The following is a 14,388-nucleotide window of genomic DNA, read 5'->3' on the forward strand; positions in this document are numbered from 1 at the left end:
CACTGGGTTACAGTGCATCACAAGTTAAGTTTCAGTGTATAGTCATAAACTACAATTTATGTGTATGCAGTGTTAACTACCTGTGGAAGAACCTTTGTTCTTAGTCTCATTAACTTACTCTGATGAACACTATCAGATTGAGTGTTCTTTATGTGCGCATTACTCTTGATTATGACTTGCCTATCTTAGACGCTCAATTTGCTTACTGAATGAGCACATAAATAATGCAGCTTATTATTTGACATCTCAGAATTATTCATGCTATACAAAAGAATTACTTTCCTCCAGCAGAAATGACTTCTAAGAAGGTAGGACTAGAGTAGGACAAATGTGATACCATAAAATTTCCTACTAGAAATTAATAAATAGAACTTTCACTTAGGCTACTTCCTATTCTAAATTAATAAACAGAACATCTACTCAAGAAAACTATTCTAATAAGTATCAAAAAAGAGAAAGGAAATGGCTATGTTTTTAAGTGAACAGATTTACAGATACATCGTGCATATAATTACGAAGAATCGGAGACAGCACAAACTGCCAGTCAGTTTGTCTTAATCTCAGCTATTATTTCACAGAAACATCTTGGACTTAGCTTCAAGTCCACAGATAATCTATACTTGAGCAAAAAGGGGAAGCAAACCTCCAGATTGATCTAGGACTAAAAGCCCCAGTGCAGGAGAGGCTGCTAGATGTATCCAGACACTTCCAGAAGGTTCACAGGACTGACTGCCAGTGATTTTTCATCTCACATGGGCAGGCAAGACACATGGGACCTGACTCTGAGTTTTGAATGCAGTACTTCAGGTTCCAAGGACAGATTTTAATTCTTTCTCCACGTAGTTTTGTGCCACCAAGAATCTCAGTGCTGAGGCTCCCAAAGAAATAATGAATTTTTTTTAATTACTTAGAAAAAATCTTTCTCAAGTTCCCATTAAATTCTCATCAATAATTCTGAGGGTTAGAAATTCTGAATTCAGAGAAGAGTGCATTCCTAACATCCACAAGGCTCCCCATTATCCCCAGTACTGCCTCTGTCCAAAAGAAAGAAAGGAGAATTTTGAAAAGCCATTTTATGTTCGGCAATGAAGTTTCGCCTCAAGCATTTCATCTCTATGCTCCGGACATTCAAACACCACCATTTCAGCTACTAAAGAAGTAACCTCTGCTACCCACACTCACTTGACATTTACTCCAGCCCCCCATGATTCTCTCCCCCTTATGATTCTCTTCTCCGTCCTGCATGTGTTCAGTGCACTCCCACCTCTATCTACCTGAAATAATCAACATTAAGTTTGCTTTTTCTTTTCTAACTTTTCTAGATGATCATAAGCTGGTACAAACAAAACAATAAATAGACTATTTCATTTTAACAACACAGTCTAATACCATTCTATATCATTTCCTTCATAAAAGTCTCATGATTTTTCCCAAATGTTACACATACAGCTTTCGACACATTTTTATTGTTAACTACATGCTGTTTTACAGAAAGGTTTTATCATTTTTCAACTCTTCACCAAGAAATATTTTTCTTTTTTTTCACTATCCCAAATAAATGTGGAAATAAATGCCACTCATTTCTGTGGAACCTATATCCAAGTATGACCAGGTCAATGACTATTACTGGACATTTCAAAGGTCAATTTATAGGAAAAGATTTTCTGGACAAAGGGAAAAGACCGTAATAATGCTAGGATTCTGCTCAGTGGTGAAGTGTGAGGAGCTCAGTTCATTCTCCAGCAAGGAGAAAGGAAAGAGAAGTGGAAGGGGTAGGAGAAGAAATGAAAGGGAAAGGAAAGGGAAAAATACTACAGCCATTCACATTCTCATTTGAAATGGAAAAGAACACAGATTTCTCCAAACATTAACCATGAGCTATCATACAACACACATTCTTTTTCTGCCTTTTATCTACTTGGTACACTAAAAGGAAATTTGATTTTTATGTAAAATTTAATGTTCATGATGAGTACATTCAAGTGAAAAATATTTCTATACAATCACAGTTTGTTTGTACTTTTCTTCTATGAACTCCCTGTACAGATCCTGTGCCTAGTTCTCTATTTTTTCCCATTAGCATTACAAAGCCTTATATTAATCTTGTCAACACTGTCATATATATATGGCATGTATTTTCTCTCAGCTTAGTTTTTCCCCCACTTTTTTGTGTCTAATTTTGTCTCACTATTAATGTTAGCATTTATATGGTAAAAATGCATCAACCCTTTTACGATGACTTCTGAGTATCCTGCCTTTCTTAACTCCTGCCTCCCCTTTAGTTTATATGGGGGTATTTTCACAATGTTTCTCCAAACATGTTTACTGATTACATTTTAAAGTTGCACTGCTTTTCCTTTGAGATTTATTTCTGTATATGTTGTGAGTTAACAACTTTTAATTTTCTTCCAGATGTTGAGTCAGTTATGCTAGCACCATTGAAACCATGAAACTGAATACTGGCTTTAAATGAATTAGGATCGATGAATCTGTTCTAAACCCTCAATTATGTTTTATACATAGATCTTTCTTCCTATTTTTGGCCAATTGTTTGCTACTGTGATTAGTACGTTTGGTAAAGTAAATTCTATCAATTTAACTTGAATACTCAAATTGTTATACTTCCATATGATCTGTAAAATACTAGTTAGCTCCAGTTTGCCAAACAAACAACCAGCCACACAATGCTGATTATGATTCCTTAAAGTTTACATATTAATTTAGGACAGTATAATACTTAGATGACATCAATCTTCTCTACACAAGACAATGGAGTGTCATTTCACTTATTCTGAATTACAGTAAGTCTTTTGACAAAACGTTACCATTTTCATCAGAGAGGGTTTGCAGTTTTCTTGTTATATTTATCCCTCCTATTTGATATTCTTTCATTACATTAAAGCTAGTGCCTAGCAAGCCTTGTGATCATACAGAGTAAGAATCATGAATAACCAATCAGTACCTTGAATATGGGGAGGGGCCTCGTTTACATTACTTCTTAAAAATAATCAGAGAGTTCCTGAGTGGCAGCTTGAAAGCAGACCAATTAAACAGTACATCCTAAACCTCCGCCCAATTTTCTGACCTGACTGTAAGTATTCTCAAGCTTCAGCCAATCTGCTGGGGTCTCTCTTGTGAACCAACCTGAATGCACACTTTGAAACAGATACATTTTTTTTTCTTTTGCACCACTAGGGATGGAACCCAGGTCCTTTACCCAGAGCTACATCCCTAACACTTCTATTAACTTTTCAATATTGAAACAGGGTCTCCCTAGGTTGCCCCATATGGGCTGAAATTTGCAATCCTCCACACCCTGGTGGTGCTGGTGGCACACTTTTGACTGGTAGCATCATTATTCCTTTCTATCAGTGACATCTTCCCCTGGCTTTATGGATAGGTGGTTTCATACCTTACCAAATCAGTCCCCACTCCTTAGTGTGTTTCCTTAAAGGTCTTCTGTTTTCATAGCCACTGTCTTTAATTGCTCAGTTTTGGGCTACGCTCTGCTGGAATGTTCCTGGAGCCAGGTAAATATGTCACTTTCCCCTGTGCCATTATTAAGTAAGTACAACTGCACAAAATGACCCAACTCAGTAGAGAGTAGAATAGGAGTCACTACAGGTAGGGAAGGAGAGAGTAGAGACAGAAGGAGATGAGACCATAGGTACCCAAATACTCATGAAGGAATTAGTGCTAATTTCTATAGCCTGACGGAGTAAGTAAAGTCTATAAAAATGTATTATACATTTCAAAATAACTAGAAAAGAAGAATTTGAAGGTTCCCAATAGATACATGTAATAATGGAGGTGGACATGCTAATTACCCTGATTTTATCATTATAGATTATAGAGTACATGTTTCAAATTACAATACTGTATCCCATAAATTAGTTGTATGGACCACGGTCATACATGCAGACTTTAGGGACTAAAATATTGTTATGTGGTATATACTGTACTAGGTTCATGAATATTAATGGGAGCAGAACATTAAACTTAAAATTCTCTTGCAAATGAGCAGCAACTTAAAAAGCAATAGGGGTCTTCCTAGAATTTTTTAAAAAATTAAAGCACAAGAATACTCATCTATTTTTCACACATGCTCAGAAAAAGAAAATTAAAATATCTTCATCACTTAACTTTGTTAAATCACTTACCACTTTTTATGTATAAGAAGCATCAATTTCATCAAACAATTTCTTTAAAATTCTCAGATTCAATTTTTATTTTATGTCTATTTTTATGGCAAAGTAGTATTGGAGAAGACATCAAATTTTAATTCACTTAAGAAGGAGAGTTCTGGAATGTATCCTTCCAGATCTACCTCAGAAACACTGGGGAGACCAATTTACCTTGACTTAATATGATATCCGGTTGCTGTCAATAATGTGACATTCAGTTCCTGTCGATACACACTAACTTTTTACCCTCCTAAATATATGTGGGCAGCTTATTTGACTTCATATTTTCTAAAGACCATCTACTTGCTTCATACATTTAAGAGTATTGCCATGTTCATTAACAAATCTACTAAAACGTCACCTATGAGGAAGAACTTTTCCCTCTATGGAATTTTGTTTTGCAAAGAAAGCTGCCTAATCAATAATATGATGAAGCCAAAGCAACTGTAACTATATTTCACTATTATCTGTATAATGAATAGCAACATTCTGCTAGAAAATTATGATATTCTTCCAACAAAATTTAACCATAATTGTTCATCTGTAAAGGCGACTTTTTCAATGTTCTGATACCCAAGTTACAAAAATGGAATGTTTCTACCTGTTCTTTGACTGAGGCGAGGATGGCTGAGGTGGTTTCTGTTTCAGAGCCATCCCCGTTGGAGGTGTTTAAGCTGGGGCTCAGAGAGCTGGTCTTCTCAGAGGCTGACGGAGGCTGGTCTGGGACAGGCATAGCTCCTAAAATACAAGAGGACAGGCTCAGTGCAACTGGATGTCACCATCACGAACATCTCTCAGACAACCCTAGGGAACACACCATGGGAAGATGAGGGCTATGAACTGTGAAGGCAGAATGTGATACAATTATAGAAGAGGAAAAATGCAAGGAGAGAAAATATTTTCTCCTCATGTCAAGCCCAACCAAATCTGAGACACCACACTCTCACACTGTGCTTTCTCTTTGAGATAAGTGAGGGAAACGCTGAGAAGAAAATGATGAGCAAGAGTAAAGAGATAAAGAAGTTTTGGGTCCAAGAAACTAGTCCAGCTCCAAATTTGTATCTATCTTAGGCAAATTTATTGTCTTCTGGCATATTTCCAACTTAAAAGAAAATCTTCCTCTTTGTAAGGTAGTCATACAATGCCATGATCAAAAATTCACCAACAATTAATGAGATTTCCGAATTAACGTGGGAAGCTTACTTAGTACTGTGAAATACAGTAAAATAACTAGTCCATCCCACAAATATTTACCGAGCTCTTTCTCTGTGACCATCAGAAAAAAAAAACAACTTAAAACTGTGAAGGTCCATTTTCCACCATTTTCATCATTTATTTTGTCTCGCTTTACATAGAAAAAGAAAAAGTAGAAACCTCAAGTTGCATTATCCCCAATACATAAATGAACGTATACGTACAGCTTAACAACAAAATCACCAAGTCATTTTGCCCTGTGGTAATGTCTCTCACGCGCCAAGGAGACTGCGGTGACCTGAATGTCTGTGCCCTTCCAATTCATATGCTGTAATCTCACCACCCAAGCTGAGGGGGTCAGGGGATGGGGTCAGTGGGGGTGACTAGGTCAGGGAGGAAGGGTACTGTACTCACGCACTGGATCAGTGCTCGCATAAAAGAGGTAGAGCGGAGACTCCAATCCCAACCCCTTCCATTTATGAGGACACAGCCAGGAGGCACCACATGTAAACCGGGAACCAAGCCCTCCCAGGACTCAGAACCTGCCAGGGCCTTAACTTTGGGCTTCTCAGCCTCCCAAACTATGACAGATAACAGTGTTTTCATAGTAGTCTGAGTGGATCAAGACATTTGCCACCTGCATCATCTGGCAATGATCATCAATAGAGTAACCAATAGTTTACTGTGGGCTACTTTACTAAGGCACTAGAGAACTCACTCTCAATAAAAGGTTGGGAGCAGAAAAGAAAAAAGAAAAGTTATTTTCTTGCCCAAAGCTACTCTTTTGCAGATCTATCTAGGAACTAGTGTTGTGTGAAGATTAAAAGATATTTCCTGTTTTATGATGTGAGCATCATGGGTTCCATAATATGTGACAATTCTGGAAGAAGCCATTGCCCTATGTTAAGTTATTTAGTTAATAGATTCATTTAGCGATAAGGATATGCAAAGGAAAAGAAGCTAAATTAAACTATTTCACTTAAAATGCATAAGAAAAAAATTGCCATTCAGATTTTCATTGAACATTCCAACTAACTTTTGCTTTGTTTTTATTGTTTAAAGTAAGTTATTTATATCACCACAGGGGTTTAGAATAGCACTGGGAAAATGAATGTTACAAACACAATATGGGAGAGTGTTTGAGAAAATAATATTTACAAAACAATTTAAGGAAAGAATAAGGATCCAATTAAATATGATTTGCCAAAAATGTTCAAAGTATTGAGAGGATAGAAACTCACAGGATGTAGGACAGAGATTTACGTGATTATGGCGGTGGGGCTGGGAAGACCATGCTGAAGTGTATTTCTGTATTTTCCTTGCTTTCTCGTGTGGCTTCTTATTTGATCAAGTCTCTTAGTTGTGCAGAAGGTAGACACACAGGTCAACAAACATTGTCCCACGTAAAGTAGATGCAACCTATGGTGTTGCATTTAAGAGGGGTTGGAGAGTTGGAAGGGGCAGGGGCAGAAAGTAAAAAGAAAGGGAGAGAGCACAGCTGTGTACACAATCAACTTCCTCAATGACAATGTGCCTGGCCCCTGGCTTCTCCATCTGCTCCATCCTGATGGCTTCCAACAAGGACTCTACACAGGAGTCCCTTCTGTGAGAAGGGAATACTACATATCTGCAGTGTTAATTCTAGTGTTTCTGTTCTCCAAATTTTATTCAACCCATGTTAATCCAGGTTCTGGGCTAGTACAGTATTATCATCAACCTATTTTTGGACCAAGAAATTGTCTAAGGACTCAAAGTTATAAAGTAACATAAGTGAGTCAGAAACTCAAGTTTTCTGCTTTTTCACTCCCCATTTTAGTGTCCTTTGATGTGTTAGCCTATTTTCCATAACCTGTACTGCCTCCTAAATGCCGGTCTCCCAACTAATTCTTATCAAATAGGACTTTCAAAAGCATGGCAGTGACCTGTCATGGTATAATATGCCTTAAGAGGCATAGAACCACAGTTTACCCATAGGCACTTCACAAATTTGACCAAAACAGTATAATGGAGATTTGGGCCTGTTTATCCACCCCTTTTTCTATCCTTCTCCTATATCAAGAACAGGAAGAGAGGTGAAATCCCTACGGCTTCCTCCAACACACAGAGTCCCAGTGACCTAAGGCAATATCCACGCCTGAGTGCAGATGAGTTGGACTAACTGCCATGGTCTGATCTTTAAAGTCCAGATTTAGTTTCACCACCGCTCTTCACTGTGTCTGGACAGCAGAGACTGTCACCTTCCACTCCCAATCTTCTTAGCTCGCAGCACACAGGGACGGAGGAGTCGCACCCCAAAACTGCCACAAATGAGCCCTGCACGGCCTCACATTAAGGGTCTGAGCCTCCAGACACTGTGATAATGTGGCCAGGTAGGTTCGTCTCAATAAGAGCTAATCCAGAAAAACTGAGTATTGAATCTGAGCTAAGCCCAGAAAATCTGGAAAATACACCAAAATAAAGAAAAATAAAAACAACTAAAGGAAAAGCAATTATCAGTATTTCTGCAACCCCAGATAAGCATATTTACTTTGACTGGGATTTGGGTAATTTATTTTTCTGTATAATGATTTTATAGAAAAAGAACTAATTTAATACTTTTGAAAAAAATTTTTTCAGTGCTCAGCAATATCTCCTGAACAATTATTTTCCCATGTCAATAGCAAGTATTCTATACATTAACTGTACAATAAACACTTAGTATTCAATAGTCTGTATACACCAATATTTACTAACATCTTATTTGAAAATGTGATAACATTTTTAAAATTTATGACATTTTCAGTAGACAAACTCCTAGGTGCATAATAACTGGAATGAGAATATATGTAGTTTTCAGACTTCTGAGAGCCAAATTATCCTGCTGCACAGCTGGTCCAACATATCTGCCCAATAGGGGTATCCAAAAAATGTCATTTCCCGATCATGCTAACAGCAGGGATCTTTGTTATTCTCTCAGCAATATTTCCTTATGCTTCTGACAACTTGATACACAAAAATGCATCTCTTTGATTTTGCTTTATCTATAAGGGTACTGGACACCTCCAATAGATTTGTTCCCTTTTGTATAATATTGTTCATATAATCGCACAATGTATATGCAAGACATCTCTCTATATATAATAGAATTATAATCTGCAAATATTCAGGTGGTATTGTAGACAGACCCATTTACCACATGAGGGAAAGAGACAGTAGTGACAGATTTGAGGTGGGTCCGTTCTAGCAGAATTTGGCACTCAAAAGCCCTGTGTCTATAAAATAACAAAATTAGTTGCTTTCAGGCCAAGTCACATCATTGAATGTCCACATGAGCACGAGCAGTGGTGTATGGTGAATCATGTTGCCTCAAACACATAACTGGAATTCAGCACTAATTCCCAGTGTGACCACAGTCAGGGCCTCTAGGAGGCAATTACCACGAAGTAGGCTACAAGACTGGATCACTAATACAGCAGGATTCATGTCCTTACAACAGGAAGAGGACACAGCCAAGATCTCTCTCCCTCTACACTCAGAGCAGATGAAAGCCTTTATGAAGACACATCAAGAATGCACCAGCCACACATTAGGAAAATCAGTCCTGATGGCATCTTAACTTGCAACTCCTGGTCATCAAAACTATGGAGCAATAATTTCTGAGGTCAAAGTCACAGAGTCTGTGGTATTTTTTTTTATGACATCCTGAGCAGACTAATACAAGAAGGGCTTGATTATTTGCAGGTTTTTGTCCTAAATTCTTCTGGAGCTAGGGGTGGGTAAGAAGTCCCTGGACATGGCAGTGGCAGGCTGTGCTGTTTTGTACAGCTCTTTGGTGACATCGTCATCTACAAGGAATTACAAGTGTTGGAGAAGACGCATGTTCCACCCCCTGCTTCAAATAAGCATATCTGCGTAAGTCAAAGCTAATAAAGGGTGTGTCCCACTGGTATAAAATAAGCCTGGAGAAACAACAACAACAAACCCTACCATACAAACATCCATAATACTCACAGATGAAGTAACTAGAAATACAGAAAAGGTGGCTGGGTGACAGTAACAGGGAAGGAAGTCAGCCCCACAAGCAAAGCCTACTTTTCAATTTGAACTCCTATATACACTATAATACGAGTTTATGATGGCCAGGAGAATATTGTAAACTTTTCTTTCCCAAACATGGAGTACTATATTACGCATAGTAACTCTAAAATTTTATCTGCAGTGTGGAAGGCCAAATTCACTTGCTCTCAATTCAGGGACCATATCAAATGTCATATTTTACTGACACCTACCATACGGGAAAAAAAGCCACATTTTTACGTTAGTTTGAAATACTGAAACTCATTTCCTCTTTAGCCATTTCTGCCCAGCAAGTGATGACTCTGGCTATTGTCAACAAAATAACTGATGCACTCAGTGTCATATAACTGTCCAATTAAATGACCCATCTGGTAGTCTCATGTGACAGTTACTTGATCCCCTCTTCTCCAATTCAGTAACAAGCTCCTGTGGACACCGTATGGCCTTCGCTCCTCCTGAGCTGCCCACCCCCTCTCTGCTTCCTGCTCTCCCAAACTGTCAAGTCTCCTCACTTTGTCATTCCCAGGGCCACCCCACTCTGACATCACAGCGACCTGCTTCTTACCCCCGACTTGTTCATAGGTCCCACTTGCTGCAGACACCAAAGTTTCCAAATCTCTTGCATGCTGCTGCATTCAAAAGATATTTCATTACTTAGACTTGCACTGTCCAGGATGGACACCTAGCCACCGGTGGCCATTTACATTTTAATTAAACATTGACACTAAATGTTAGCTCCTTGGTTGCACTATTCATATTTTAGGGGCTTAACGGCCACTTTGCCCAATGGCTCCTGCATTTGGATGGGGAAAAGTAGAGGACTTCTGTCATTGCACACAGTTCCATTAATAGTCCTGATCTATAAGCAACACTCAACTCCTTGATGTAATCTTTACCTGAAGCTTTAATCCCGGGCAGCGGGAGCTGTGAGAAGAGGTCAGATTATGAATACAGTTTGAAGGTAGAACTTTCAGGATTGCTGATAGACTCCATGTGGTGTGTGAGACAGAGAAGTCCATATAATGAGTTGGTTTGATCAACAGTCCATCATGTGGGATGTTTAGACTGTCAGTGGAACAAATTTGGGGCAGGGAAAGAAGACCTCGACTATAAATTTCAAATCTACTCACTTTTTTCCATGTTAATTAGCTTGCTGTCAAAATACGTGATATCTTATAAGGCATTCAGGAAGTGGAAGTCAGACACTACTCATAGAGTAACTTATAGGAGAGATTTGTTTAGCTCACAGTTCTGGAGGTTCCATTCCTATTGTTTTCAGGCTTCTGTTGGGGGTGTCAGGTGATATAGGCACTGGAACAAACTGCTCATCTCATGAGCCAGTAAGCAAAACTGGAAGAGAAAGATAGCAGGATCCCCTGTTCCCCCATCCTGAATGACTTCCTTCCAGGGCCCAGCTCTAAAGGTTCCACCACCTCCCAAGATGGCCCACCTGGGAACTCAGCCTTTAACATATGGGCATCTGCAGGACACTCAAGATTCAAACTATAACAGAAAATAGTCTTATCTACAAACCATGGCCTTCAAATCCATCACCTGTGCTTTTTGGTGATCATATCTGGACAGCTGAAGGTGCTATCCTGAATCCATCATGGTCTGATATGAATCAGGGAACACAAAAGTTGATAATTTCTAAACTTATACTGTTAAGTTTTCCCCCCTATTTTCTTTTTTCAGGAAAATTCCATTTACCTTCTACTTTATTGTTGTTAGAGACTTCTATAAATCTCATACTTCATCCATTACCTTTAACTGAGAACTTCAATTCCAAGGCTCTGATGTTACCTTTCAGGACTTCACCCATCAAACATTACACCCTATGGATACACCAGATCTTATTTCCTTCTCTCATGCAGATGAAGGAAAGTATTTCCAATCTGTGGCACTTACGCTTAATTGTTAATTTGATTGGCTCAGGAGCTACCTAGGAAAGTAGTAAAGCACATTTCTGGGTGTGTCTGCATGACTCACGCAGTTGAGACCTTGGGGTGTGTGTCTGGTCCTTGGCTCCTCCCTCTCTGGCTCTGCTCCTGTGCTGTGATTCCAGGCTTCCATGAATTAAGCATTTTGCTTCTCCGTGCTCTTCTGCTATGATTTTGTCTTGAAGCCAGCCAACCATGAACTGAATCCTCTGAAACCATGACTCAAATAAACTATATCCTCCTTTAATTTGTAGGAGTCAAGTATTTGGTTCCAGAAGTGGGAAAGTTGACTAACACATTTCGTCTTCAAGGCAGTCCCCTCCCTCCTCTTGATCCTATGCTCCAAAACACAAAAATAGCACGGCTTTGGCTTAACTTCCAATAGTATGCATCACTTTCAAAATCTGTCATCATCTTACAGGAAGTTAATAATAGGCCAATAAAACATTTCAATTTTGTCACTTAAAATACATATGCGAATAGAAACAGTTTAATGTTACAAAAATTTGGTATTTTCAAAATATTTGATCTATATAATCTTACACTCCATAAGTAATATTTAAATGACTGTGTAAGAATAAGCATAAATATCTTTCTGTTATATTAAGGGGTGGAGAATGCATAGATTAGTACAAATAAGTGACATGAACACCAATGCTGAGTACCTCCTGTGTAATCACTGTGACCACTCAAACTGCAATTCCGTATCTGTAACTAATAAGTCACTACCAGAAGAAGCCATAGCATGACTCTCATTCAGATGTGCTCTATACACCAAAAAATATATCTACCCTTGCTTCTTACTTTTAAAAGAGAAATGTAAAAATAGTGCTTGTCACAACATACACAATGTATGAATTAATCATTGTCAAAAGTAAATACAATTAGGACAGAAACTCAATCTGTCTTGATTTATGTTCAATTTGCCACACCTAGCTCAGTAGCTGATACACAGCATCCAGTTAATAAATATTTGTTGAGTTAATGTATGAACTGTTAAAATGAAATCAACAATGGTTGCTTAGTAAAGAACTAACATGAGTAAAATGTGCTTTGAATTAGGATTGTTTCTCTGCATGGTATCTGAATGATTTATTTAAACATAAGAACGTTGCTTTTCAGAAATACTAGGACTACTCTAAACCTTTTGTCTCAGTTTCAAAATGGTATACCCTGGGTACTGAGATCCTAAAGCAGGCTTCGAGAACTTGATACTTGCAACTAGCAATTTGTAAATGGAATCTGGCAAAAATGTAGGAAGTTGCACCATGCAAGGACAGGAGGAAGCAGTATTGACCCGTGTTCAGGACCTGCAATTACAAGGGCTCCAGCAGGCAAAGCCAAGAGGTGAGAAATGGCCAATTCTACCTGAGAAGCTGGGGGTGAGGTGTCAGGTTACCCACGGACTCAGAGATGCGACTGCCATTGGCTACAGCAGTGGACACCATGAAGAGAGCATGGGGACCTGCCAGGAGCTGAATGCTGATTACCTTCAACATCAAACACAGGGATGTTTGCTCTACCTCCGTGGTCAGAGAAGCAGGGACAGTGAGAGGCTAAACACAGCTTGGATAGCCTACAATCCCTTCTGTGTCCCCGGATGAGCTATTAATCACTGAGAAGGAGGGAACTAATCCGAACAGACTAAAGGCCTCCCCGAATGAGTATTCTTTGAGACATAAATCACTTCTGATGGAAAAGACGGAATGGCTGTGTCCGCGTTGAGATTCACAAGCAGCCAATTTCCAGCAGAATGAGGCCAGTGAAGAGTGGAGTTGGTCTTCCTGTGCTTATTTTCTCTGAGGGTATCCCAGATTTCTTTCTTTTCTTAAAACATGAGCTCAGATATTTTCATCTGGTCTTTCAAACAGTGTATGTCAGAAATTTATCTTTTCAAATATGTTACTGATAAGGTGGTACTTCTGGAAAACAAGCCAGTAGATGATGGTGAATGGTTGCTACCCCTGAGCCAACAGCAGAGGTGATACAAGGTGTATCACTGGGCAAGACTGTGATGCAAAGGGCTGACAATGCCTTAGCTGCAACCAGGGTTCCATTAGAATCCAAGGAGTGAGGGCACAAGACCAAAGAAGGGAGGTGTGTGGATGCCTGACAGTGGAAAAGCAAGCATTACGAGCAGAGAGGAAAGATTCAGGATAAAGACACAAAGTGGGAAGCAACAAGAGGGGTAGTCAAGTGGGCAACTGGGCTGGGATCCAGAGCACATCAGAGACAAGCCTCAAATCACGGGGTGGAGAGTGGGTTGGGTAGTTGTTATTTGCTAAAGATCTTTAAAGAGGAATTTTTTAAAGTTTAGTGATAATCTTGAATTTGTGAATAATCTTCATTTTGAAATTGCTAATTGTTTTAGTCTGCTTTTCACTGCTATGCCAAAATGCCTGGCAATGACCACTTCAAGGAAGAAAGGTTTATTTTCGCTTATGGTTTCAGAGGTTTTAGTCCATGGTCAGCTGGCTCCATTATTCTTAGGCCTGTGATGAGGCAGCATATTGTGACAGAAGGGTGCGATGGAGGAAAGCTGCTATCATGACCACCAGAACAAAGAATGGAGGGGGAGCCAGGGAAAGGAAGGGGCCAGGGACAAGACACCCCATTAAAGGCCCACCTCTAATGACCTACTTTCTCCAAATGGGCCCCAGCTCCCAAAGACCTAATCAACCATGAACTCATCAATGGATTAAACCACTGATGGGACCAGAATCCTCATGATGAAATCACTTCCAAAAAGACATCACTTGGGGGACATTTTGTTCCAAACCACACAACTGATTTTAGAAAATAATGCATTTGTAAAACATGGTATATTATTTTAAAATGACATGTTCTCTCAACTGTAGAATCCCAGTGGGCCCATATAGTGAGGATGAGAAGGACTACACAAAAAGTGAAAGTTTTTAAGCAGTTTACACCCTCTATTTCCTGTCAATGAACACTGTCTATACTTCTCTTTGGCAAGGCCACATCTGAGAATGAATGTGCAAATTATGACTAAG

At 39.1% G+C, this 14,388-nt stretch overlaps 1 protein-coding gene across 4 annotated transcripts in view; it reads right to left on the minus strand.

The window, feature by feature from the left end:
* Ctnnd2 (catenin delta 2) overlaps window positions 1–14,388 on the minus strand; it is an 871,879-nt gene that overhangs the window by 717,312 nt on the left and 140,179 nt on the right. For all 4 annotated transcript variants that reach the window (XM_087189427.1, XM_004845189.4, XM_004845188.4 and 1 more), the window contains exon 2: window positions 4,786–4,922. In XM_087189427.1, coding sequence (XP_087045553.1) covers window positions 4,786–4,922 — 137 coding nt within the window. The remainder of the gene's footprint in view (window positions 1–4,785; window positions 4,923–14,388) is intronic.

Source organism: Heterocephalus glaber, unplaced genomic scaffold (assembly GCF_053883595.1).
Source record: "Heterocephalus glaber isolate CG9 unplaced genomic scaffold, H.glaber_assembly_v1.0 deba00001538, whole genome shotgun sequence".
In the NCBI taxonomy this organism is placed as follows: Eukaryota; Metazoa; Chordata; class Mammalia; order Rodentia; family Bathyergidae; genus Heterocephalus; species Heterocephalus glaber.